The sequence below is a fragment of the Apodemus sylvaticus genome, chromosome 4, assembly GCF_947179515.1.
Source record: "Apodemus sylvaticus chromosome 4, mApoSyl1.1, whole genome shotgun sequence".
Lineage (NCBI taxonomy): Eukaryota > Metazoa > Chordata > Mammalia > Rodentia > Muridae > Apodemus > Apodemus sylvaticus.
The window spans coordinates 110,652,302-110,679,002 of record NC_067475.1 but is presented as its reverse complement, the minus strand read 5'-3'; the positions used below and the strand labels follow the sequence as shown (position 1 = coordinate 110,679,002).

Here is a 26,701-nt window from a genome sequence, read left to right as displayed (position 1 = left end):
AATAAATACAAAAAGAAAAATCTCTTGTAAAGGAAGAGAATCAATACACTTGATTTAGTATGTGAATGGTTCTAGATCGACTGCCTTCCCCACCCCCCATCTCTATTAAAACACATGGCAGCAATAGCTTTACATGCAGTAATTCTAGTTTTAAGAATCATTTCTAATAAATCAATGAGGATACACTTTCTTAAGACTATGTTTATCCCATTTGCTTATTTAGAATGTGAACTTGAGAAACCGGATGAACAAATTAGTATCCAGCTTTAAGTGGAATCCTGGATAGTCACTAAGAATCCTATCGAGATGCCTTGGTGGTGAAACAGCCCAGGTTATTTTTACAAACCAGGTTGACTTTGGTTTTGTGAATCAAAGCCTTTCTCCAATGAATAACAACACCATTTCCATGAAACTTCATTCTGACACACCTATTTGAATGAGTGAGATAGCTCCTCTAAGGGTACATGTAGATTTGCAAAAGCAGACGTTGGATTGTTACTTTCAGAATTAATAACCTCCTGAGTGACCACAGACAAGGGAAGTACAATATTATAAAGTTACCACAGATGGGAAATTGTGTGTGATGTAAAACCTCACAAACCCCTCTGAATGACTAAGGCTCCTCACATGTAACAAGAATGTCCTCATTACCTCTATACAGTTTGGATAATGCCACGAACTACACTGGTGTGCTTCTGTTCCTTACAGCTTACACACAAGGTCAAGCTAGGTTCCTCACCTCCTGCCTGGCTTGCATTCTTCTTAATATGTGGTTATTATCTGCCCAGAAGATTCCTCCTGGCCACAGAACTTTCCACCCTACCTCCCACCAACATAACCATTCCAACTGAGGAAACTGCTCTTACTTCATGATAACTATGTAATTCTTGGACAGTGACTAACCCAATACCTTGCTCTAATGAGACACAGGGAAGACACCTAAACAGATATGACATTCACTGCAGCTGGGAGAAAAACCCTCTCATCCCTTCTAAAGCTGCTCACCTAGGATGTGGAAGCCCACAGCTGCTGAATCCAAATGACCATCAGCTGGAAAAGAGAATGTGGCCTGGGGGTAGAGAGACGCCAAGGAAACAGCTGAGTCCAAAAGGCACTAGATAGAGTCACCTCTGGCTTCCCTAGGTACAGGCACTTGCACTGGGCATACAGCAGTTTCAGCAGCAACAGTCCTGACTTGCTGGGCTGGAACAGCCTCACTCTTGATCAGAGCAGGCGGCAAAGTAGAACACTATTAATTTGTGACCAAAGACCCAAATCCTACAGACTGGATACTCCCAGTGGGATTAGTTCTTCAGTGGACATAATTCATCCCCTGTAATGACCCAATTTGCTGCATCTTCCTAAAATACCAGGCTGGAGAGAGGCCTCAAAGGTTAATAAACTGCATTCTTCTTGTAGGACTTAATAAGTTCAATTCCCATCACCCACATCAGACAGCTCACAAGTGTGTGTAACTCCTGTTCACAGGAATCTGATGCCTCTGGCCTCACGTATACATACCCACACAGAGACACATACATACATACATACATACATACATACATACATACATACACACACACACACACACACATACATACATACATACACACATACACAGAATTTAAAATAAAGTAAATGTTTAAAAATTAAAAATAGCAGAGCAGTGGTGGTGCATACCTTTAATCCCAGCATTCAGGAGGCAGAAGAGGCAGATCTCCGTGAGTTCGAGGTCAGCCTCCTCTACAGCTGGAGTTCCAGAACAGCCAGAGCTACATAGAGAAATCCTGTCTCAGAAAAGAACAGAGAGACAGACTAAAAATAGCTTAAAAAATAATAACACACCAATGTTTGCACTAAGGATATATATGTTCTGTTTCTTACAAAATTGGGAAACCAAATCCTAATCACTGTCATATTAAGAAAAGTTGATTAGCAATGAAGTAGAATTTGACAAAATGTACTACCCTGCCTTCTTTGTTTTTGTCACAATGAGGCAGATACTGAGGTGACCGGCAAATGAGGTGCTTCCTCATGAGGAAACAGACAAGCCCTGTCACTAAATTCCCTGACTCAAACCAAGTGTTCCCTCCTTAATGGCTGACACACCTCCACACAACCTTAAGTGTCTACCAAGTCCCACCCCAGATGCCTGACGCACAGCTGAGCTCATGATCAAGGTGACACTCCTAAACCACACAGTAAAGACAGCAAAGTAATTGTCACTCAGGAAACAGAAGTTCTGCTGCAGGGCTAAGGGAAATAAAAACACCTCAGATGCCCTTCTAAGCCGACGTCAGCTAAAATGGGCAGGTCTTAAAGTGGGGAGACTGCCTGGAGTAACTGAATACCAATTAATTCTACTCTGTCAATCTTCTGTATTATTGAATCCTACTATTTAGTAATTGGGATTCCCAAAAAACCCAAGAGACAGTCAGTAATAATACAGAGCAAACCAGGTCAGATGAACCTCTTACACCTCATCATAAAATCCTCAAATCAGGTACTAAACAAAGCTAAAAACTTGAGAGCCTGTGTAATAGAATGATGTACACCTTTAATCCCAATACTCTATGACCTTGAGGTCTAGGTAGAGTTCCAGAACATATAGGGCTACATAAAAAGACCCTGTCTCAGAGAGAGAGAGAGAGAGAGAAAGAGAGAGAGAGACAGAGAGAGAGAGAGAGACAGAGAGAGAGAAAGGGAAGGAGAAAGACTGGGAGACAGAGAGACAGAGACAGAGAGACAGAGAGACAGAGACAGAGAGACAGAGACAGAGAGACAGAGACAGAGCAACCCTCATCTTTTATGAGGCAGAATTTAAAGAGAATGGCTAATGCAACCATATATGTATTCTGTAGCATATTAAAGGAAAAAACTGACCAGAACCAAAGTGATATTTAGCCATTAGTGATACAAATAAAAATGGCTCTCACTTCATTAATTTACATATTAAGCCCCCCTCCAAGCAGACTCTATGTTCTTGATTAGAAGTAAAATTCTATTCCTTTTTAAAATAAGTTCCACAGAAAGACCCTGCAGGTACTTGCCCTTGTGGACAAAAGAGCATCCACTGGAGAGGCGCCCACACTGAAGGTGTGGGTGACACGGTGGTGAAACACGGGCAACTCAGGAGAACATCCAAAAATAGCATCCAAAACAAGGTGTTGCCCAATCTTGTCACACGGTAGGCAGGCAGTTGAACACCCACTCTGTCCTGAGGCCACCAAGCAGTTGCTTGGCCAATACTTTTTATTTATGCCCCGCCCTCTCTTAATTCACACTAGCGTAATATCCTGCCCATTGGGCCTCTCCCCAGCGGCTCTCCACAGCAAAGAAATCTTGGGCCACATAAGCTAGAAATGCAGAAAGAAGGAGGAGGAAGCGGAGGACGAGGAAGAGGAGGAGAATAAAGGGCAGAGGAACAAGAGGGTTTTGAGTTCAAGACCATCTGGAGGCTAGCCTGGGCTACATGAAACTGGCCTAGGCAAGAAACCCTCTCTCAAAAAAGTAAAAACTCAGTAAGCCCAGGTAATTAGAAACTTCAGGGAAACAACAAATAATTATTTTTACAATATGTCCCGTGCAAAATTTGAGTTGCCCTCATACAAAATATTTATCCAATGTTTATCAGAAACCCATATTTTAGTGGACAGCAGTATTTTATCTGGCAAGAATTTTTGTGGCTGAGTACCCATTATCTATGCCCCTTCTTCTTGACTACAATCCAAATTTAGAAACCACTTACGCCCATTTTCACTGCTGAGGGGTGGGGAAAACCAGCGCCGTATTTATGGCAAGCAATGGAAAGAAGCAGATGAACACAAAATCCTGATGGCAATACCATCCTCCCAATGCTCATCAAGGTCTGAAGAGGCTTGAGAGGGGAACACATCCCAGGAGCCTCACAGCTAAGGCAGGAAAAAGGAATTCACAGAACAGCCTAAGGAGAAGCGCTGTGGAGAGAGTGGGCACTCTCCGATCACAAGTGTCAAATGCGATGTCAGACCAACTGGAGACATCATGTCGTACAGCCCATGATGCCACGTGGGCTTTTCACAGATGAGATTTACAGGTTTCATGAGCAGGTCCGTTCCTCCTTGCTTTTTCATATAGCCCTTGAGCAGTGTGTGCGTTTGTTGTAAAGACCTATTACTAAGACTGTTTGGAGAAACGTTATGAACTGCACCCTGAGCAGCAAAGAAGACCAAATGGACAAACTCTAAGACACGGCCCCTGAAGTAAATGTTGGCCATTGGTTCGCTCCAGCACTTTAGGTAGCAAGCTCAGGTTCGCCAAGCAGCGTCTTCCCCGGCTGGTGTATGTCACCCTAACAGAGCAGAGACAATGAGTTTTCAGAGGCTTGGGGTAAGGGTTATTTAGAAGGAGTGTGTCTATTTCAAACAGTACCGAGAAAAATTCCAATCAGATGACACAGCCTTGCAGTTGTCTCTGCCAAATAGTACAAAGAACAACTCAAAGAAAAGGTGTTTCCCAACTCCTACACCATTATCACGTCTGAAGGCAGAAAAGGCCTTAGCCTCCCCGTTTCTCTTTTCATTTTGTTTTGTTCTGTTTTGAGATAAGAGTCTTTCTCGCTGGGCAGCCCAAGCCTGCCTCAAACTGTCAATTCTCCTGCCTCAGACTTCTGGGAGATAGGATCACAGGCATATATATGCCACCATACTTAGCCTTATTTAATGAGTGTTGGTGTTTACATTTCTTTTTTTTTTCTATTCTTTCTTTCTTTCTTTTTTTTTTTTTTTTTTTTTTGGATTTGGTTTTTTCAAGACAGGGTTTCTCAGTATAGCCCTGGCTGTCCTGGAACTCACTCTGTAGACCAGGCTGGCCTCAAACTCAGAAATCCACCTGCCTCTGCCTGGGATTACCGCCTGGCCTGTTGTTTACATTTTAAACATGGTTTCAACTTCTCTCTCAAACTAAACTAAGTGTCTTTGATCTTACAGCAGAGTTCCTCCGGCTCATGAACACAAGGGCATGCCTTGTGTTTCCTGCCTACTTACTGGGGCTACTTACAGCCTTGTGAGAAAAGATGCTAAAGGTCACCTGAGAGCCAGTTCTATTAAGTCAGTCTTAAATTTTGTTTCTTCCTCTAGCTCTGAAAAATGAGCATCAGTAATTTAAGAAAATAAAGCCCAACCCACTTTAGGTTTATAGCTAAAGATATAAGTCTAAATGTTCTACCCACTTTTGTGTTATGCACTCATCTGGGGACAACATAACAGGATGGTAAAAGTTCCCCCCGATCTTCCTACAGACTGCCATGGTCTTGCTAGGCTCTATGTAAACCAGAAATGCAGGGCCAAGGACTGGACTGCCACTCCTGGTGATGCCCTGGCCACATGCCTCAGCCCTGCTGGGCAGGTGAACAGGAGTTTACATGTAAATCAGGAAACCTCTGAAGCAGAGCAAGGGGAAGCTGACTCACAGTGCCTCAGCCTAAGGTGAGGAGAATGGCTAAGGACTCCATGACTAAGCCTTCCTTTTGCAGGGCCAAGAGGCCCAGAAGTCTCCCCATGAGTGATGAGCATTCTCACTTTGTGTCTAAGTTCCATTCAGCTCCAAAGGGTCACAATCTAGTGGTAGGAAGGACAGAGTCGATGATACTCTTTTGTCAGCATCTCCTACACAAAATATGGTTAGTCCAGAAATGGCCATCTCACAGTTTGTGAGCATAGGTCAAGGGACTGCAAAGGAGCCGAGGCTGGACCTGTCCCACTAGCCTGGGACTCTAGATTTACAGACCCAACAGAGCTTTTCATTCACCTCCCGCCAAGAGGGTGGAGGTAGAAACTGTTTGGGTTTATTTCTTTATTTTAGGGGAAAAAATTTATTTTCGCTTACTTTAAAACCTTACTTTAAAATACTTTTTAAAAGATGGTTAATCTGTACGTGCAGGAAAGTTTTACCTAAAATCTGAAGTTGCATCCTCAAGGATTCTTTACGATTTCCTCAATTCACTAACTATTTCACCCAGAATAATTGTTATGAATAACAACATATGAATAAAGTTAGGGCCAAATTAACATTTCATATCTCATTCAACTAATTATGGGAGGAAGCCTATTATGTCAGGCTTCATGTACAAACCCCAAATACACAGCTAGGGTAGTGGTCCATGCCTTCAATCTCAGTCCTCAGGAGGCAAAGACAAGCAGTTTTCTGTGAGTTGGAGGCCTGCCCTATTTACCCAGCACTCTGCAGGCCAGCCAGGACGACGCAACAAGACCTTGTGTTTTTAAAAAAAAGACAAAAATTATAAACACACACACCAATGACATTAGTTTTTAAGGCCATGAATTTGATGGGGTGTGTATGGGAGGGTTTGGAAGGATGAAAAGAAAGAAAGAAATGATACAATTATAGTAGAATCCCCAGAGATACAAAAGTAGATTTTAGGAACTTAACTCAGGGAGACAGCCTTTAAGTAAATCCTATGAAAGAAGTAACCCATCTTGTCCCCATAAAGAACAAGGCACGCACCCTCTGTATCTTTTCCAAACAATGGCAGGTAACTCAGTCATGACAGCCATTCTCAAAGGACCTGATGAAGTTCGGGACAGAGCATAAAACTCGACAGAGGTGAAGCCGGGCTGTGAGGGGCTTGGACAGGCAACTGTCTAGTTAAGAACATTACCTGCTGCTCTTGCAAAGGACCCTGGTTAGGTTCCCAACACCTACGTGCTTGCTCACAATTCCCTATAGCTACAGTTTCAGCAGATATGACATCCTCCTGTGGACTCCACAGGCACCTTCTTCATTCATGTAACACATATAAACTTACATACATACATACACACACACACACATGCAGTTGTTTGAGAGGGAGGGCTTGAAGGTACTATTCTAAAGAAGACAATTTTAGCACTTATTTTATAACCTTTATGTGTTTACTTACATACTTGCTTTCATACCCATAAGGTCCCTCTGCACTGCTGAGCTCCAAGCCCTTTCTAGCACAGCTCTGAGTCTAAGGAAACAGTCAGAAGAGACTCCACTTTACAAACAAGGAAACGAGAGCTTGCTGGTTATGTAATCTCATTCAGTGGCACAGTCATGATTCAAACCAGAATGTTTAACTACAAAACTCATGAGCACTCCCTGACTGTTCTCTGCTGATGACGATGGCCAAGTATCCAACCTGTCCATCCACACTATGCACACACTGCCATCAGGCCCAGATCCCTATGTTTGAAGCAGCAAATGGAAACTGTAACTGGCAACCGTAGAAACCACTGAAGAGAAGGAAGAGGCCACTTTTCTCTCAAAAACAGAAGAAACTGCCAAAAGAAACAACCTGAGTACCGGCCAGCAGATCAGCAGACAAACGCATTAACAATATTCATCTGCTTACAATATCAGTCAGCCACAAGGGGGAACGAGGTGCCGTTGCTACGTGCTGCATTGAAAACAGTATACCAAGCAAAAACAGACCTGTCATCAAAGTCTACAATGACATGCTTCCCTTTACACAAGGTGGCCAGAATAACAAATGTAGAGAAACATGATACACTCTAGGGATTGTTTAAAGCCAGGAAGGATAAACAGATGGGGTGGGAGTGGAGACAGAGAAGGGTGAGAGCTAATAGTTGTCCAGCTAGAAGGGGTTTCCTTTATGGTCATGAAAATGTTATAAAATTGATAGCTCTAACTATCCGTGAATACACTAAATATATTGGATTAGATACACTTTAGGTAAATTATGTTATTTAAATCATATCCCAATAAATCTTTCTTTAAAACTCCATTACTAGCCGGGCAGTGGTGGTGCACACCTTTAATCCCAGCCCTCTGGGAGGCAGAGGCAGGCGGATTTCTGAGTTTGAGGCCAGCCTGGTCTACAGAGTGAGCTCCAGGACAGCCAGTATACAGAGAAACCCTGTCTCTGAAAAAAACAAATCCAAAAAACCCCCCAAAATAAAAATAAAAATAAAAACCCTCCATTACTAAAATTAAAAGGAACCTTGGCTAGTATCTCCAAGTTCCTCACTCAAGAATGAGGAAACCGAGTAACAAACCCAATATTCAGGTTGGAATCAGTTTCCTAATGTACTCTGACTACCGGATACACTACTCAATGTCCCCCAGTATGAGCCCCACTTCAGTGCTAGACCAGGTATGACCCCACAAAAAGATATAAACCTCGTTGGAGTTTTTAAAGTCTGAGAAAATGAAGTTATGCCCAGCAACCTTTGGTACTAGACTCAAGGGAGACAAAGACCTTAAAAACTAAGCATTTGGGCAGGAAATAAAGCCAAGACAGACCTACGTCATAGAATGCACTGGGTAAAAGATCAGACAAGAGGGGTAGGGATGCTACGGGAAGGAGGTAAACACCTCTCGGGGGCCAGCAAACGGTGGGCCTAGATGAGCAGGACTGGGGGTTCATATTAGAAAGAGTAAGAAGTCAGCCGGAAGGTCAGCCCTCACAAGACAGGGCTCCTGACAGGGGTAGAATTTGAGAACAATGAGATGGGAGTGTATAGTTACAACCACAGGGGACCAAGGTCTGGTATATGGAATTACAGCCCACAAAGGAACAATCAAGTCACAGAAGGGTGGAGGCAACAGGAATGGAGAAGCAGGAAGGAAAGATGAGATCCTAAGGAGGTGAGACGGCACAGCCAACCACGTCACGATGGAGGCTGGCAGCCAGGTTTGGCCAGTGTATGACTTTAGCCCAGTTAGACATCTCTATCTTGGTTTCCTGAGTAAAACGGGGATAAACCATCTTGGGGGTGATTAAATATGGAAAGTATCAAAAAGAATGTATAAAGACATAGTGGCTCACATCTTTAATACCAGCACTCAGGAGACGGAAGCAAGAAGTTTCCCATGAGTTCAAGGTCAGCCCGGTCTGCATCGTGAGTTCCAAACCAACCAGAACTACATGGTGAGATGCTGTCCAAACCATTTTTAAATACATACATACATACATATACATACAATGACATGGAGTTGGGCTTCTGTTAGACAAGTCAATGTAGAGGTAGGTGTATCAGGAACTAGGTGACCCCGCTCCTGAAGATGACAGCAGAAGCAAGGGAAAACCTAGCATCCCTTTTCAATCTCCCTTGGGTTTATCTGACTAAATTTCCTTTCAAGTTTACTTATGGGTAATGGTGGGCCACTGAGAATGAACCTGAGGCTATGTTTAATATTCAAGACTGACTAGCTCCTCTGACATCAAGAAGCTCATCATTGACAAAGTTAACCTGCTTAATTACAGCAAAGATCCCAAATTCCCATTTCATCTCTTGTATTAAATATAATAATCCCGTTAAATTCTTGTAAAATCCCTTGAGACAAAACCAGTTTTCTCCAGCTCTGCTGGGAAAGTTGTAGACTCAAGATCTTTTGAAAGCAGAAGGGTAAGGGTGGTAAATTTCTACCAAATAGTGCATGAAGCAACCTGGAAATGGATGTGTATGATGTGTTACAGTAACGGTCTCTCTCCTGGATCTTCACTGTTCGGTCTGAGGAGGTGATGTCTTAGAACATATGGTCAGACAAGAAAATAGTAGAACATATTACAGAATGAAATCTACTTTATATATAGCTACTATGCTAAGGACAGTCAGTGGGCCACAAAATGAACTCAACACACATCAACTGGAAAATTATCACATGATCAAGTAGAGAAGCGAAAATCAGTTATATGTATTTCAAGATGTATTAACTGAATATCTGGTTTTAAGCTAGATGCTCAAGAAATACAAAATGGTACAAAGTGGTCAATATTTGATTCTTATCTGTACAAATTTACAAATATAATTTACAAATAAAGAATGAAAATAAAACACAAGTACCTTCCATCAGAGCAGACCAGGGTAGTTTACAAGAACCAAATGCCAACTGCAAACCAAACTTGTACTACTGCATCAAATCTAAATGTGTCCATTTCTGCCCCTGAACACCCAGTGACATTGTAATAATTTCAAAAGCTGCTGCAATGGCCTAGCAGTTAAGAGCAGTTAAGAGGATAAGAGTTCAATTCCCAGAACCCATAAGAGGCAATTTACAACCAGTTACAATTCTAGCTCCAGGGATCCAATGCCTCTGGCCTTCTTGGTACTGTACTCATGTGTACAAACACACACAAACACACACACACACACACACACACACACATTTTAAAACATTCAAAGCTAACACTGTATTGCATCGGTGTGCATGAAGATCAATCTAACCTAGTGCCCAGCCCCTGTATTCAGATGACAAGTCAGGGAAATGAATTAAGCTCATTCGTTTGACAATAAGCACTACATGGCATTTTAATACTGCATGGTACAGATTAAATTACTATGGGGATTGGGAAGAGAGAAAAAGGCCTTCTGCTTGTTTGGACCACAAGGGAGGAGATGGAGTTGGTTGTCTTAAAGACCACAGAGGTAAAAGGCACCACAGGCAGGGAGAGAAATCACAAGTATGCCCAGAAATCTACAGAGCACCCCTCTGCATGGACACTCATGGCATTCCTGTGTATGAAATGGAACAAAGACTCAAGAAACAGGTATCAGGCCGGGCGGTGGTGGTGCACGCCTTTAATCCCAGCACTTGGGAGGCAGAGGCAGGTGGATTTCTGAGTTCGAGGCCAGCCTGGTCTACAGAGTGAGTTCCAGGGCAGCCAGGGCTATATAGAGAAACCCTGTCTCAAAAAAACAAAAAAGCAAAAGAAAAAAAAGAAAAAAAGAAACAGGCATCATTTACACAACTCCCTCCAAGTCTGTTTTGTAACATCAAAAACCCACTCTCTCACTGTACTCACATACATATGGAGAAAAGACACTTGGCTGGGAAGAGGCTCGAGCTCCCCTCACATCTAGACTCTGAGGGTTCACCTGAAGGGCAACGGCATGCACATAATACTTGCTCTTGGCATCACATGTTAGCCAGGAGAGACAAGGAGTCTGATCTCTCTATCTGCTTCCTTAACTCTTTGAATCTTTATTTTTTGCTTTCCATTCTTCTTAGTATACGTTTAAAAAAAAAAAATGAATGCCACAAAGCCTGAACATTTAAATTCAGCCCACATGACATTTCCTTCACATTTAATTACTTCCATACAATTTACATCCGCTAGTCACGCTAGACCCCAGAGTATTAAACATGCTCCTTGACAAAGACGCTCTTGTCCAATAATAACCCCCATAATCTAAGTTCAGGAATTATGGGTAATGCCCAGCTGGCTAATGGATGAAACAAACAGGTTTTTAAATTCATCCAAGCAGGCTCCAGACCAAAAACAAACCAAAGCCTAACACCATGCTTAAGAACAAAGGCAGGCGGCGCTGCAAAAGGAGCGGTCTGCCTGCAACCACCTGTTTCGTGTGACTTGCCAGTGTACCTGAAGACTTGTTCTGTTTTCAGAGTTTTTAGGTATGAATAATATAAGTAATAAAGTAGTAAATCATTCTTCAGGTAAGCTCTTTTATCCCCCAGCAAACTCGGGCAACAACGATTATCTACCTTGTAACAAAGGAAATCTACAAAACACCTCAAGTCTTTTATGAGTATTTCTATTTCTAGATACTCATTTGATTGTTTATTACTTTCCTCGCCTTTCCCAAAAATTTAGCTTTGTTTGAAAGTTCATGATAGCACAAGGGTCCTAACACAGCTTCTCGGGTCCCCCTTACTCTCACAGAATCTTGCCACTTTTCCCCCATTCACAAGAATCTTGCCACTTTTCTTACAAAACTCCCTTAAGACCATTTAGAACTTCATGCAATCTCTCCTCATGTTCAAAGCCCATTCAGACGCCAAGTACAAACAACCTGACCTGCCTCTCAGAGTCACACTCATTTTTCAGAAGACTCATTAAAGTTCTGATAGCCTGCACCTCAGTTCATCTTTACAAACAACTGTTCTGTCTATGGATAAAGGTTAGGACAAACACAGACCCGCCACTCTTGTACCACTGGGACCTTAGAAACTGACAGACGACATGCTTTGCTTCTAGCCAAAGAGCTACTTTTGATCTACTCTAACCAAAGCAACTCTGAGCCAGGTATGGTGGGTGACACACATTAATCTTAGCATTCAGGAGCTCTGTGAGTTCGAGACCAGCCTGAATTACATAGCAAGTTCCAAGACAGCTGGCCTATGTAAAAAAGATCCTGGAGAGAGAGAGAGAGAGAGAGAGAGAGAGAGAGAGAGAGAGAGAGAGAGAGAGAGAGAGAGAAAGAGAGAAAGAAAGAGAGAGAGAGAACCAACCTTGGGAGCAGGCTAGATGGTGATGGCTCAGCTGATAAAGATCTCAATGCCATGCCTGAGGGTCTGAATTTGATCCCAGTCCATGCCTTAATACCAACAATCAAGAGGCAGAGCCAGGTTGATTTCCATGATTTTGAGATTAGCCCCGGTCTACATAGAGAGCCAGTCAATGTCAACATAGGCAGCTTAACACAACACAGTGAAACTTGGGAGTGGGAAATAGAATAAAGTTTACAGGCAGACTGGGGCTGCTAAGAACAGAATGGAGGACCAGGTGAGTGAAGGGGGATGGGATTGGGGGATAGAAGACTCCCTCCAAATTGAGGGGTATTTGGAGGGTGGTGTGGAATGGAAACTTCCTAAAATATATGAAGGTGATTGTCTTAATTAGGGTTTTTTTCCCCTGTGAAGAGATACCATGACCACAGCAATTCTTATAAAGGAAAACATTTCACTGGAGCTGGCTTCCAGATTCACATAGTAATGGTGGAAAACATGGCAGCATGCAGGTAGCCATGGTGCTGGACAAGGAGCTGAGAGTTCTACATCTTGGTCCCCAGACCAACAGAGAGAGAGCTGACTAGAGCTTTGGAAGCCTCAGAGGCCATTCCTATTCAAACCACCAGTGATCCTAAAGAGGACTCCTAGTAATAAGAGATACAGAGTCTTAACTGGACATCTCTTATAGCTTCCAGTGGCAGGACTGGGTTGCATTCAATTGAGTTATTGGCCAAGGGGGTACCATGGAAATCTCCAAACACAAGCTGTTGCTAAGACAATAGGTTGCTCTCTGAAAACTGCCAGTGAGGGCCCCATTGCCAAAGACAACACTCACACAACTCATTAAACATGGAGAGGTTGAGCTAGTACCTATATAGTCTTTATCTCTACATTCTAGTCTCTGGTATAGGAAGGTATTCTGCAGGCAACTGAAGAGAAACAGCAACCAAAAAACCATTGACCTATGATCTGTCCTGACTGCAAAATGTGCTAAGGCAGTGGTGACCCAGAACACACGGAGTAGTCAACCAATGTCGGATTTGACTTTAAGCTCCATCCTCAAGAAGAACCAAAACCCCACACTGCCCAAGATCCAGAGACTAGATAGCCTGGAGACCTAGGATTAAACCAGTCAATGCAATGATTCCTAATGGTATTCTGCTATACTCATAGATCAGTGCCACATCCAGTCATCAGAGAGGCTTCCTCCTGCAGCAAATGGGAGCAGAGTCAGAAACCCACAGCAAGACATTACTTAAAGGGAATCTAAATTGGAGATCTCTATCAAATCCCTCCCCTCAGAGTTAAGGAAACCTCAAGAAAAAGGAGGCAAAAATATGGCTCAGGCTGGAGAGATGGCTCAGAGGTTAAGAGCACTGACTGCCCTTCCAAAGGTTCTGAGTTCAAATCCTAGCAACTACATGGTGGCTCACAACCATTCTGTAATGAAATCTGACACTCTTTTCTGATATGTTCTTACATATAAAAATAATATAAAAAAATTTTGGCTCTGTCCTGCCAGAAAGGATGGAAGACACCAGGAGAAGAAGACCCTCTGAATCAACTAAGCAGACATGTGAGCACAGAGGTTGAAGCAGCAAGGGCAGGACCTACATGGGTCCCTACCGAGGTCCTCTGCAGATACATGCAGGTTTCCACTTTTTTAGGGGACTCCTGACTATGAGAATGAGTCTCAGCTCTTGGGACTCCCGTACTTCCTCCTATTGGATTGCCATGTCCAACTTTGGTATAATAGTTTTTGCTTCATCTTGTCCTATTTAATTGTGTCATGCTCGGTTGTTATCTATTAGAAGACTTTTCTTTTCTAATGAGACAAAAAAAAAAAAAAGGAGTAGATCCAAAGGGAAGGAGAGGAAGGAAGAAACTAGGAAGAGAGAAGGCAAACTATAATCAGGATGCATTGCATGAGAAAAGAATCTGTTTTCAATTAAAAATTAAATAAATAATTAATTGATTAAACAGACAAACATTTTAAAGAGACATTTCATTCAAAATTTAAATGAGCTTCTAAACAAGTGTTTTAAAAATACCATTTTTTCTTTAGCATACCCATAAGTTGGTATATAGAATAATTTTCTCTCTGAAATATATCCAGGTCTGCATTTTTATATCAAAGGCTACATCTAGAAGCTGGCAAGATGGCTCAGCAGATAAAGACACATGCCGGCATACCTGAGTTCAATCCTGAGACCAACAAAGTAAAAGGAGAAAACCAATTTCTGCAAACTGTCCTAACTTCCACTCACACTGTGGCACAGGCAAGTTGTGGCACACACGGGTATGAAAACAAACATTCAATAACTAAATGTAATATAAAACTGTAATAAAAACTCATTTTCACATCAGCTGACAAATTCCGTGACAACTGTTTATGTCTCCATACTCATAGACAAGTTTATAATCCCTACAGCTCTCAATCAATCCTAAAATCCATAAAGCAGATATGAATCACCCAACAGGCTTGGGGGGGAGGGGGGGCCTGGAGAGCCGGCTCAGCGGTTAAGAGCACTGACTGCTCTTCCAGAGGTCCTGAGTTCAATTCCCAGCAGCCACAAGGTAGCTGACAACCATCTGTAATAGGATCCGCCCCCAACTTCTGGTGTGTCTGAAGACACCTAGACTGTACTCATACATAAAATAAATAAATAAATCTTTAAAAAAAAAAAAAAAGGAGGTTTACCAGGCCTAAGGAAGACCTTACAAAAGCTACTAAAATTCCTTAAAGACACTTTGCTTTAAGGCATGCCTAAGCAATGCTCTTCAACTGTCCTGGAGCTGCCTATCCACCTAGGAGGTAAGTTGGGTATCCTGGTGCAAGTGAGAAATCTGCATCGAAATCTGAATCCTTTAGAGATTTCCAAAGCAATTCCCTAGGTCTGAACAATTAACAGGTGAAATGAATTGGAAAGCATGGGGCAGCAGCACCTGATTCAGATCCCTGGGGCTCATAATTACAAAAGGCTGCAGGACTACACAATCGCTCTGACACTGTCAGCCTCAGTGAGGAGCTTCACAGTTTGGGATGCAAGCTTGTTTTGTTAAAGTCACTTGTTGCCTTACAAAACCTCTGTAATTTTATGAGGTCCCATTTGTCGATTCTTGATCTTAGAGCATAAGCTATTGGTGTTCTATTCAGGAACTTTTCCCCTGTGCCAAGTGGACAAAATGGCAACCAACAAATTGGGAAAGGATCTTCACCAACCCTACATCTGATAGAGGGCTAATATCCAATATATACAAAGAACTCAAGAAGTTAGACCCCAGAGAGCCAAATAACCCTATTAAAAAATGGGGTACAGAGCTAAACAAAAAATTTTCACCTGAAGAACTTCGAATGGCTGAGAAGCACCTAAAAAAATGTTCAACATCATTAGTCATTAGGGAAATGCAAATCAAAACAACCCTGAGATTTCAATTTACACCCGTCAGAATGGCTAAGATTAAAAACTCAGGAGACAGCAGGTGTTGGCGAGGATGTGGAGAAAGAGGAACACTCCTCCACTGCTGGTCGGAATGCAAGTTGGTACAACCACTCTGGAAATCAGTCTGGCGGTTCCTCAGAAAACTGGACATAACACTTCCGGAGGACACTGCTATACCACTCCTGGGCACATACCCAGAGAATTCCCCAGCATGTAATAAGGACACATGTTCCACTATGTTCATAGCAGCCCTGTTTGTAATAGCCAGAAGCTGGAAAGAGCCCAAATGTCCCTCAATGGAGGAATGGATACAGAAAATGTGGTATATTTACATAATGGAATACTACTCAGCAATTAAAAACAATGAATTCATGAAATTCTTAGGCAAATGGTTGGATCTGGGAAATATCATCCTAAGTGAGGTAACTCAATCACAAAAGAACACACTTGGAATACAGTCACTGATAAGTGGATATTAGCTCAGAAAGTCTGAATACCCAAGACACAATTCACATATCAAATGATTTCCAAGAAGGAAGACAGAGAGGTCCCTGGTCCTGAAAATGCTTGTTCCAGCATTGTAGGGGAGTACTAGGACAGAGAAGTAGAGGGGGGTGATAGAATGGGTGGAGGGAAGAGGGCTTAGGGAACTTATGGGGAGGGGGGAACCAGGAAAGGGGAAATCATTTTGAATGTAAACAAAGAATATTGAAAATAAAAAGTTAAAAAAAAAAGTCACTTGTTTAACACTGACACCCAGTTTTCCATAAATGACCCAACACTCTATATTGCTGCAACTGAGAAAGAACCATTGAATGATCACTGATCAATAGTTATTAAGATTCATGCAACAGACAGATATAAAGAGCAAATTCCTTCCTTTGGTACTGAGATCACAGTCCTGAGGCCTTCCCTTGGTGCCATCTTTGCTAAACCAGAGCCCATCCTGTCTTCACATGCAAAAGGCAGAAACTACTAAATCAGTAACTCGAGCTGAACTTGTCTTACACCAGCAATGGGATAACTTTTTAACAGACTAAGGACAAAGATTGCAATAGTTATAGCTTAACCCCCAAGCTGCTGCTCCTTTATCCCTCGCTTCCATCTCAAGCTGTTCCACAATGCAAACTCATGGCTGGATTCTATGGTATGTCATGATATTATGTTTGGCACAAGTTAGCCAAATATATGTAGATGATTGAATTTAAAAATCCCTATTTTCCCAACACTATATATACACAGGCTTATAGTTAACACAGTACAGAAAACAAAAACTGTAAAGTGGGGACAGCTGTACTACAGAATTTTCTAAACTTCAGAACCTAGCATGATGGCGCACACCTTTAATCCCAGCACTCGGGAGGCAGGTCTACAGAGTGAGTTCCAGGATAGCCAAGGCTGTCACACAGAGAAACCCTGCCATAATCATCATCATCATCATCATCATAAAACTTCAAGAATGTCATGAACATTCTTGAATTATTAAATTCTTAAGAATTCTTTAGGGTTTTTTTTTTTTTTTTTTGATTTGGTTTTTTCGAGACAGGGTTTCTCTTTGTAGCCCTGGCTGTCCTGGAACTCACTCTATAGACCAGGCTGGCCTCCAACTCAGAAATCTGCCTGCCTCTGCCTCCCAGAGTGCTGGGATTACAGGTGTGCGCCACCACTGCCCAGCAGTTCTTAAGAATTCTTGAATTCTTAAGTTTATCTCCTCCTATATGAACCCTAATCCCTCCTATTAAATTCATGTCTATACAAATCCCAAATCTGTAACAGTTGCTCCTACATTTGGAAAATGCAAACAAATAAGATAGCCTTTAATTTTTTATTTATTTAATTTTTTTATTTCATGTACCTGCATGTATGTATAGCGCCCCTGGAGGGCAGGAGAGGATCCCCTAGAACTAGAGTTACAGACAGCTGTGAACCGAGCCACCATGTGTGCTGGGAACTCAGCCTGGGTCCTCTGCAAGAGCAGCCAGGGCTCTTTAAGGCTGAGCCTTCTCTCCAGCTCCATGAAACAGCCGTTTAATCTCAATATAGGCTTTAACTATAAAATGTAACCAAACTTAACTCATCTTGATAGACTCAAATAAAACCAGAAGAATTTCCTTGCATTAATCTCAGAATTTCCTTTGCCAAGTACCAGTTCTGGCAAACAAACAATAAATACAACAAGAGACAGGAAAGATAAACCCTCACCCAAAACTACACCTTAGAGTTCCAGAACCACACTTACAAATACACTCTCCAGACATAACCTGCTGCTTTTTCTGCTCTGATTTAGAATGACACACTCCAATAATAGATGCATGCCACTAACTAACAGAGATGGACCACAAGCTAAGAATGAAGAACAGGACAAGTGATTATTTTATCAATTAGGATTATATTTGAATTCAAATCTTGTTTTTGTTCTTATTTTGGAGGGTTTATTTATATTACATTATGAGTATGAGTGCTTTGCCTGCATGCATGTCTGTGCCCCACAGGCATGTCTGACGCCTGAGGTGGTGAACTTCCATGTGGATGCTGGGAATTGCACCTGGCCTCTTTGCAACACCAACTCTCCGGCCCCAGAATTCAAATCTTATCACATAGCTATAAAAACTGGCTTCAAATGTCATTGTAGTAGAGTGCTTAAGCAAATGTGCAGTGTCACCACGAAGCGTGAGGAGAGGGACCTACTCCCCATCAGGGACACTGGAGACTTGTGAGAGGTGTGCTGCTATATGAGAACATGTTGCCTACAACTTTCTGAATTCATAGTTTCTTCATTTTTCCAAATTATATTACTAATTAACACACATCAGTCCCCTGTTTTTGCCATAGTCCAGGAAAAAGTGTCCTCAGCGGGGAGGAATGTGTTTCCTAGACATGTCTAGGTTCACGGTGCTAACCATTCCTCCCCCTTACCATTCTCATTCCTGACTTTTAGGCACACTTTTTTTTCCCCCTACCTTTCTGAGGATTCACCTTCATGTCCTTTACAGCATCTATAAGGACTTCCCTTTCTGGAGGCCTATGGGACCTCATCCACACTTGGATTCAAATCTTGACATATTGACTATATAGCTCAATGGTAGAGGTCAAACGGATTGGACAGAGCACAGAATATATCCTAGATCATAAGGACAAATAATACAGAAACACAATGAAAGCTACTCAGACATACTAGAAAAAACTTTTTTCAGAAAGTCCTGGCCCACATTCTCTGAGCACTTATAAGCCTTCAATAGTTGCTACTGGACGAAGCTCTGGGAAGCCAATCTCTCTAAAGGAGGAGCTATTGTCTGCTGAGGAGGGAGAGCCATTTTCTTCAGTGATGTCACCATCAGTTCGGTCCTCGTGCCCTATAAATAACCCCTTTCCGTGCTATGTAAGCAATCCCAATTAAATTCACTGGGTCTCAAAAAGAAAAAGACGTGAAAGAGGAAGAGAGATTAACCGGGGAAATGGAAGAGGATCTCAGGAAGGGGATGTCAGGAGAAAGTAATGGGGAGTAAATACGATCACGCTAGGTGACAGACAGCCATGTATGAAAATGTAAAGATGAAAACTATTATTACATAGAACTAATGTATAGTAATTGAGTAAGAGATGAAAAGTGTTCCCTTGGGAAGAAAGAAAACCCAAAACCCTGCATGGTCAGTCATAGTTATAATCCAAACTCTCAGGCACTGAATGGGAGCATCGTCATGAATTTGTGGCTAATGTGGGCTACAGAATGAGACCATGTCGGAAAACATCAAGGCCAAAGTATGAAGAAAAGGGAATGTAACTTTAATCAATGAAGAGTAAGAAAAAAATCATTTCCTTGTGGGTTGGATGTACTCTCTCTTGATTGGTTAAAGATTTATAATGTCACACACAAGTGCTAGTTTAAAATCCAACCCAAGCCAGGCAACCCCTTTTTAGTCCCAGATCTCGGAGGCATTAACAGGTGGATCCCTATATGTTCAAAGTCAGCCTAGTGAGAGACCTTACCTCAAAAGGTCAAAACAATAGATAAAATTCAATTCTAATTAATACATAAGGAAATTAAACATTTTATAACGTTAAAAATCAAAGATTGTTGACTGGATTTTTCAACCCTAAGAATTGTTTAGGAGGGGCACAGGGAAACAGCCAAGAGTACTTGCAGCTCTTGCAGAGGACCCAGGTTCAGCTCCCAACTCTCACATCAAGGAGCCCACAAATTCCTCTAACCCTGGTCCCACGGAAGCTGGCACTCTATTCTGGCCTCCAAGAGAGCCATCACACACGTGGCATTCACACAGGCACAGACACATAAGTAACAATAAAAATTAAAAAAAAAATAACTACTTCTGAGTATAATGGTATACCACTTTAATATTGCCAGCCATGAGGAGGCAAAGGCCGACGGAGCTCTCCGAGTTCAAAGCCAACCTAACCTACAGAGCAAGTTCCAGGATGGCCAGTGCTACACAGTGAACTCCGGTCTAACCATTTAGACCGAGCATAAATTCCAGTGATAGGTTACAGGTTCTGGTAATGTGGAAGGAGACCTGTTAGGAACCAGTAGCAAGCCAACGTCACTGACTTACAGAATGGGGCAGTCCTCCAAAAGTGACAGGGTGGGCTGAAGCACACAGCTCAGCCCAGGACAGGTGAAACCCTGGGCTCAACAGCACACACGCCAGGCAGTGGTGGCGCACACCTGTAATCCCAGCACTCTGGGAGGCAGAGGCAGGCGGATTTCTGAGTTCGAGGCCAGCCTGGTCTACAGAGTGAGTTCCAGGACAGCCAGGGCTATACAGAGAAACACTGTCTCGAAAACAAACAAACAAACAAAAAGGTCCTGAGTTCAAATCCCAGCAACCACAGGGTGGCCCACAACCATTCCTATCAGGATCTGACACCTTCTTCTGGAGTGTCTGAAGACAGTTACAGTGTATTTATGTATAATAATAAATAAATCTTTTTGAGAGAGAGAGAGAGAGAGAGAGAGAGAGAGAGAGAGAGAGAGAACAAAGAATAAAAAACAAAGATAATCTATCAGAGAAGCAATATGTAAACAAAGAAAACTAGAATCAGGACCTAAGCTCTCCCTATCTTATCAGAGCCTACAGCAGAGGGTTAAAAAGGAAACCTAAATTAAATACAGACACGATTTAAAGTTTAAAGGTTCCTACCCGTGAGCACTGAGAGGCCGACGAAAACCAGTGTTGTTCAACGAAAGACAACTGGGCTACTAGATCAGTTACCACGTGTGAAGAGGCTTAATCAAAAACAATATTTTAACATAAATTTCAGAGAAGGCAAAATGGCAGAGTGTGGTAACCATGACTTTAATTCCGTGGCTCAGGAGGCAGGGGCAGGCAGGAGTTCCAGGCCAGCCCCAACTACATCATGAGATCCTGTCTTTAAAAAAAAAAAAAAAAAAAAAAACAGTAGCCGGGAGGTGGTGGCGCACGCCTGTAATCCCAGCACTCTGGGAGGCAGAGGCAGGCGGATTTGAGTTTGAGGCCAGCCTGGTCTACAGAGTGAGTTCCAGGACAGCCAGGGCTATACAGAGAAACCCGGTCTCGAAAAAACAAACAAACAAACAAAAATCCAGTAAAAAATTTTAATAGTTAATGTTATTATAGTAAGAGCAGAACTGTTATGACTTCTCTACAATAACATTTATAGAATAAAAACTGAAATAGCTGGCTGAAGGGCATCATTTTCTTTATAATCCACTTGATCAGTTTATCATTTTCTTTATCAATCACTGTTAACATGACTTCTGCCCAATCACACCTTCATCCTCATCTAGGCTCAATTTATCTAGCCAAAAATTAAAAATAAAATACAAAAGCCACTACAACCCTCAAACTCCTGGGTTTGAGGCCAACCTAGTCAACAGAGCTAGTTCCAAGACAGCCAGGGCTACACAGAGACACCTTGTCTTGGGAAACAAAATAAAATAAAACACACAAAACAACAACTGCAAACAAACAAACCCCAAAACTCTCAAACTGATCCTTGTCAAGCCAGGCAGTGGTGGCACACACCTGTAATCCCAGCACTCTGGGAGGCAGAGGCAGGTGGATTTCTGAGGTTGAGGCCAATCCGGTCTACAGAGTGAGTTCCAGGACAGCCAGGGCTACACAGAGAAACCCTGTCTCAAAAAAACCAAATCCAAAAAATAAAAAAAATAATAAAAAAAATAAAAAAATAAAAAAACTGATCCTTGTCGGTTATAAATTCCTTTGGTCTCTGGCTGATGCAGCCCTGAGCTTCCCACAGTGAAGAACGGAATCCTGCTAGTCACACCTACGGACGATGGAGCTGAGTAATGGCTCGGTTCCATGAGAATTAAAGCAGCCTGAACAACTACCATTTTTCTTGAGGCTGTGTAACAAAGTGTGGCACAGACCATGTACCTTATTCAAAGCTTCAAACAAAGCTCTAAAAGGAATCAAGAATTCTTGGCAGAATGCGTATTTTACAAGACAATATTCACAAAAACATAATTCCTTAAATTCTTAGTCACTTAGCCAAGAAATTTCCAGGGACGGCATCAGGTCATGCCAGCATACTATTTACACTCCATCAACCATTCAAAATGAAACGAAGAAGCACCCTGGCTTAGCTGGAGGAGCGTCCATCGCTGCCTGAGAGGGCAGAAATGGACCACAGCAACTTTCCCTATACCCAAGGCTAGCTTCTAGTTTTGCCCTAAATCACTAACACATCTGAACAACTTTAATCATTAAAACCACGTGTAGAAAAGAATTTGTTTTTATTTAGAAGTCGGATTTTTTCTAGGTTCCCACAGATTATTAGGCAAGCCCGGCTCTTCCACATACCCGTGCGCATTCACGGGCAGTTTAAAAATCATCCGAGGCCAAAAGGGACCATCGGAAATGATTGAGACGATACTTAATGTTGATTGCAAAGTTCACATTGGTTAAAAAGTCACGATGAAATACACACAGCTGCATTTACATAACTGAACTTAGTACACGATGCTATTCTGAATATGTATGCTGAACGGAAACTAACATCTTCCTTTGTAAACTTAGAAAACCGCGCATCCGACTTCTACCGCCACTTAGACATCCAAGCCCTGAGCATGCGTCTACACCAGGGCTCAATAATCCAGACACCAACTGTGTGAAAAAGCCATTGAGTTGGCTTCAGGAAGCCAGTACCACACTAAGCCCCCAAAACAAAGATTACAAATACAACAAAAATATCCCCAAGAGGCTGGAAGGATGGCTGGGTGGTTAAAACCACTTGATGCTCTTGCAGGACTGGGGTTCAGTTCCTAGTACCCAAATCCCATTAGGGGAAGGTTGCAGTTCACACTGACATCTCTGGGAATTAGACATCCTCTTCTGGCCTCCACAGGCACTTCATGTATGTGGTGCACATACATAAATCCAGACACACACACACACACACACACACGAAACTAAATAAATCTGTTTTTAAAAGATTTATTTATTATATACAAGTGCACTGTAGTTGTCTTCAGACACACCAGAAGAGGGCAACAAATCTCATTACAGATGGTTGTGAGCCACCATGCGGGTTGCTGGGATTTGAACTCAGGACCTCAGGAAGAGCTGTCAGTGCTCTTAACCTCTGAGCCGTCTCTCCAGCACTAAATAAATCTTAATATGCACATGATGTCAACAGCTTTAGGATGAGGAAGAGCTGAGAACCAGTGTGAGTCTCAGATACGCCCAGGGCATCCACCGCCACCCGCTCAGTAATCAGGGGACCAAAGATATCTAATGGCAAGGAGGAGTTGCCATTCCACTTTGAAAACAGTACATGCTGTCTTACACTTGACCCTTCAGAAGCAAGGCTACTTCAGGAAAGAAACAGGGCTGGAAGACAACGTTTAAGACAAGTTCTTAGACATCTTCCCTTTGGGCAATGAAGACTAGCTGAGCTGAAGTGATTCCACACCTAGTGGTTCGGCCACGACTTCAGCAGAGGCCTTTTCTAAGCCTGACCCCATGACCTCACTGGTTCTGATAACAATTCAAGCTCCAGCCAGGTTTTCCCTCAAGAACGCCCTCTAGCAATTGAAAATACAATTCTCTGTTCCATCTAATTCAAAAGGCTGAATCAAAAAAAAAAAAAAAAAAATCCCGACATCCAAAAGCTAGCCCGATGGGACATGAAAAATGACAACACACAATACTGCCCTGCTGTGACGGCATTTTAGGTTACCAAGTGTAACCTAAGACTCCTGACCCAATTTCTACACAATTTGTTGGTCCAACCCATAACTACTTTACAATGCGGTTGGTAATTACGTTACTGTGCTGTGTGGTCATTACGTCATCAGCTGGGAGAGGTAAAGCCCACCAGACACTGCGTTCTTTTCCGGTTTGCTTCTCCTGAGTGGCTGAAAATTCCAGACCACCTACCCACCTGGCTCTGAGCTAGCTAACTTAAGTGAAGGGGCTAAGGGCCTCAGACCCATTAGGCCAAAGTCACTCAAACTTCCGTTCCCCAAGTTTAGGTGTTCCGATGTGCTAGATCTCTTAGAGCTTAAAGCACTATGGATGAAGTTAAATTGACTTCATGAAACTGTTCTCTGCTCTCGTCAAGTCCAACTCTCAGAGACTCGCTCCTTACTTTAACTTTGCTGATCTCTGAAGCACCTTGGAAGAGTCTCAGTCTGTCACTCTGTCTCTCTCTCTCAAACACACACACACATACACACACACACACACACACCACGAACGCACGAGCGTCCGGGGCATCACAACTTTGCCCTTCTTGGCTGCCGACAGACTTACTTAAGGAAGTATCTCTGGCCAGTGGCCGTGAAGGTCATCTCCCACCCGGGGGGCAACGGCAGCTCGTCGGTCACGTCATAGGACTGCTGGCGGAGGTGTGCGTGCTGCTGTGCAGGGCCTCCAGCGGCTCCCGCACCGGTGCCTAGCTGCAAGGATGCGGGCGACGAGTGCGAGCGGACGTGCTGCGCGCCGCCAGCTAGTCGAGGCCCCGGGTGGCCGCCCGATGAGTCTGTGCTAGACTGGCGCGAGTGCGAGCCGGAATCGGGCTCCTTAAAGAAGGACTCCGGGAGGATCTTTTTCCGCCATGAGCTGGGCTTGGGATTCATGACAGAGTTGAAGAGGGCTTCGAGGTCCGTGTCGAGGTCCTGCGTGACGTGGATGACTTGCTGCCCTGGCGGCGGGAGCGGATGGGGCACCGAGGACGGATTCATCTTTCTACAAGAGAAAAGGAAGATCAGGTCAGCCTTTTAGTGCAAGTCAGAGGAGGAGGGGGTGGTCATGGGGAAGGACAGAGAACTTAAAGACAGTTAGGTATGGGTCCGGGGACCAGCCGGTGGGGGAGGGGGCGCCCCTGGCCTCCGAGATTATGCAACTTTCCCGCAGCAGAGAAGCTCTCCTGAGCAGGCAGCCGCGGGAGGAGGTGGGAGCTGCTTGCACCAGACCCAGTCGCAGCCTCCCCTGCCCAATACTCCCACCGCCGACCCCAAGCGTCCGGACTGCCGTCGTCTAAAAGTCGGACCCATGGAGGGTGCGGGGCGCGGCGAGAGCTACCTGGACACGCGGGGAAGCCAAGCCTGGGCACCTCCCGAACTGACGAGCTGGAACCCGGCCGCGGCTGGCAGATCCCGAGCGGATTCCCAGCAGCCGAAGGCTTATCCTCTTACATCCCCGGAGCCGGCCTCGGGCGCTCGCACTGCGCGAGGAAGCGACAGAGAAGACGTAGACAAGCGCGGCCGCCGCGGCTCTCGGACTGTCCCATAAACAAAGTTTGCAGCAAACTCCCACCCCTAGGAAAGAGGCGGGCCGAAAGTGGAGCTGTTGAATTATGCATGACCTCCTGGCCGGAGCCAGCCTGCCCCACGCCCCTCCTCTTCCTCCTCCTCCCACCCTGGCCCGGCTGGCGGGGGTGGGCTGGGCACTTCGCTGCTCGGGAGAGACCGTGCCCCCGCCCCGCTGCGCCGCGCCGACCTCTCCCGCCGAGCGCTCTATCTGCATTCCTTTGAGTTTACCACTGACTTGGGGCGGGATCAAAGAGAAAATGGTTCAAGCCTGTTAAATCAAGGGATTATGGACAAAAAACCAAATCGGAGAATAACGGAGGGCACGCGGTTGAGGGTCCAAGGCCCAGAATAAGACTGCCCGGGGCTCTTGCCCTCGCCTTGAGGGGAGCGCCCAGCACCCAGAATGTGGTACGGGGCGCGGATCTGCCAGAGGTCCGACCGGGGCGCAGCCTGGCTCAGGGAGACACCCGCGAGGCCAGACTTTCCACGGAAGGCTGCTTAGCTCTTGTGACCATATTTGGTCTGGTGGGGAGACAGCTTGGCCGTTTAGCTTTCAATTGTCTGCAAGACGGTTTCCAAAAAGTGCGGCCGTTGCTGAAGATGCGGCTTCAGCGAGGAGTCTATTGTAAACTACCAACTTTCAAGCCTTTCATCAATCCTTAAGTTTCCTCTACGGAGTGAATCTGGATACTAGGAGTAGAAAAAGGGCCGAGACAAAGTTGCGTTCTAGAAGCCAAGCAATTGCGCCCCCTTCCCTCCTCCCTCGGCGTTTGCGAGGGTAGTGGGAGGATTGGAATGTCCCTGGGTCCCTCTAGGGAGCTTGGAACTGGGATGGAACAGGGGCAGGTGGCTAGGATAGAGAGGGTGTGCCAGTGACCCGGAAAAAGCCACACACCCTCCCACCCGACTGGACCTGGGCCAGAGGTGGAGAGACCCCAGCCTTTGGAGAGAGGAGGTCTGGCCTGGTGGGACAGCTGCCGGGGAAGAGGGAGGAGGCCTTGCCCTTCCCACTGCCAGCTGCTCAACTCTATTCCTTCTCTCCAAGAAAGGGTGGCTGCTTTGTAAGTCACATTCCAGGAAGCCCCTACCAGACCCACAGATTCTAATAGACAAGTTTATTAGATAGGTTAAATGAGGCAATACATGCAAAGCACTTCGCTTAGCCAGGGTTGCATGCAAGTTTGTCAGCAGAATTATATTAAATGCAGGCACTGTGCCTGACCATGTTAAAGAGCGAGATAAAAGTCAA

At 44.0% G+C, this 26,701-nt stretch overlaps 1 protein-coding gene across 2 annotated transcripts in view; it reads right to left on the bottom strand.

Annotated features, from left to right (window-relative positions):
- Wwtr1 (WW domain containing transcription regulator 1) overlaps positions 1-25,517 on the bottom strand; it is a 118,806-nt gene extending 93,289 nt beyond the window's left edge. Inside the window, exons 1-2 of one of the 2 annotated variants that reach the window (XM_052180487.1) lie at positions 25,336-25,517; positions 24,452-24,886 (exon numbers count right to left, since the gene is read on the bottom strand). In XM_052180487.1, the coding sequence (XP_052036447.1) occupies positions 24,452-24,886; positions 25,336-25,502 (602 nt within the window). In that variant the 5' untranslated portion in view covers positions 25,503-25,517. Of the gene's footprint in view, positions 1-24,451; positions 24,887-25,222 lie in introns of both variants that reach the window. The other variant, XM_052180486.1, reaches the window with a different exon arrangement.
- Positions 25,518-26,701: the final 1,184 nt, after the last annotated feature.